The sequence below is a fragment of the Penaeus monodon genome, chromosome 34 (genome assembly GCF_015228065.2).
Source record: "Penaeus monodon isolate SGIC_2016 chromosome 34, NSTDA_Pmon_1, whole genome shotgun sequence".
Lineage (NCBI taxonomy): Eukaryota > Metazoa > Arthropoda > Malacostraca > Decapoda > Penaeidae > Penaeus > Penaeus monodon.
This window is the reverse complement of record NC_051419.1, coordinates 34,251,013-34,251,926: the sequence shown is the minus strand read 5'-3', so window position 1 is coordinate 34,251,926 and position 914 is coordinate 34,251,013. Positions and strand designations below refer to the sequence as shown.

The 914-nt window shown below is 34.6% G+C and overlaps 1 protein-coding gene across 1 annotated transcript in view; it reads left to right on the top strand.

Annotated features, from left to right (window-relative positions):
• The window catches only part of LOC119594767 (dehydrogenase/reductase SDR family protein 7-like), a gene marked incomplete at its 5' end in the record, with an annotated part of 10,645 nt that overhangs the window by 2,256 nt on the left and 7,475 nt on the right, over nt 1-914 (top strand). The window contains 1 exon segment of the mRNA XM_037943859.1: nt 741-890. Coding sequence (XP_037799787.1) covers nt 741-890 — 150 coding nt within the window.

Here is a 914-nt window from a genome sequence, read left to right as displayed (position 1 = left end):
TGGTGACGTGGGGTTTAATTCAGAAATTATTTGTGTTTTTATCTCTTTCTACCTTTGTAACGATTAATTTATATAAAAAGAAATAAAAGAAGAAATAGAAGGACAGTTATTCAAACATATAAAAAATGTACACACACATATGTAAATTGATCCATATCATAGCTCAGCATTTTTAACAGAATGAAAGAAGGTTGGAAGAATCCTTTTGGCTCACGTTACTCATTAGAATTCAAGCCTGTTAAGCAAGTCCCTTAGCATATTCTCTATGCTTGTCCTCTGAATCTTGATCATTTTCATATGAATAGATGAGTTGACCCTAAAGTTCGTGCATACTAGGTTTCATCATGTCCTTGCCAGGTATGACTTTTGACTGCCATTAAAGAGAGAAATTGCTTAGCTGGATATGTTATACAGTCTTATGAAGTGTGTGACTGCATGATTGACTCCTTTGTACTTGAATAACAAATTCTGATGTGATTGAGAGATGTTTAGGAAAGAAAGCAGGACATAAAATCCATCACGAGCAATTGTTTTACTTTTGTTTTTGTTTTATTATGAAAAATATTGTAAAAAGAATATTGAATAGGATTTCTATGACCTTATGGCACTGAAGAATCTTCAGAAATTTTTAAATACATTATTGACTTTTTAGTTTTTGCAAACTTGACTAATCAGGTTTAATGTTTCCATTTTACTTTTATTTGTAATGATGATTTCTTTACATTTCTTCTGTGTACCAGGCTGTGATGATGGAAGACTGAGTGGGGAACTGGACGGCAAGAGGATGTGTGAACGGAGGTCGGGTTGGGCCTGGCTCATGACTTACTTTGTGTCGACTGAGAAGCAGTCGCGCGCTCTTTCTTTATGGAGCTCCATTCCATGGTTTATTGGTTAGTTTCTGTTAGTTTCTGTCA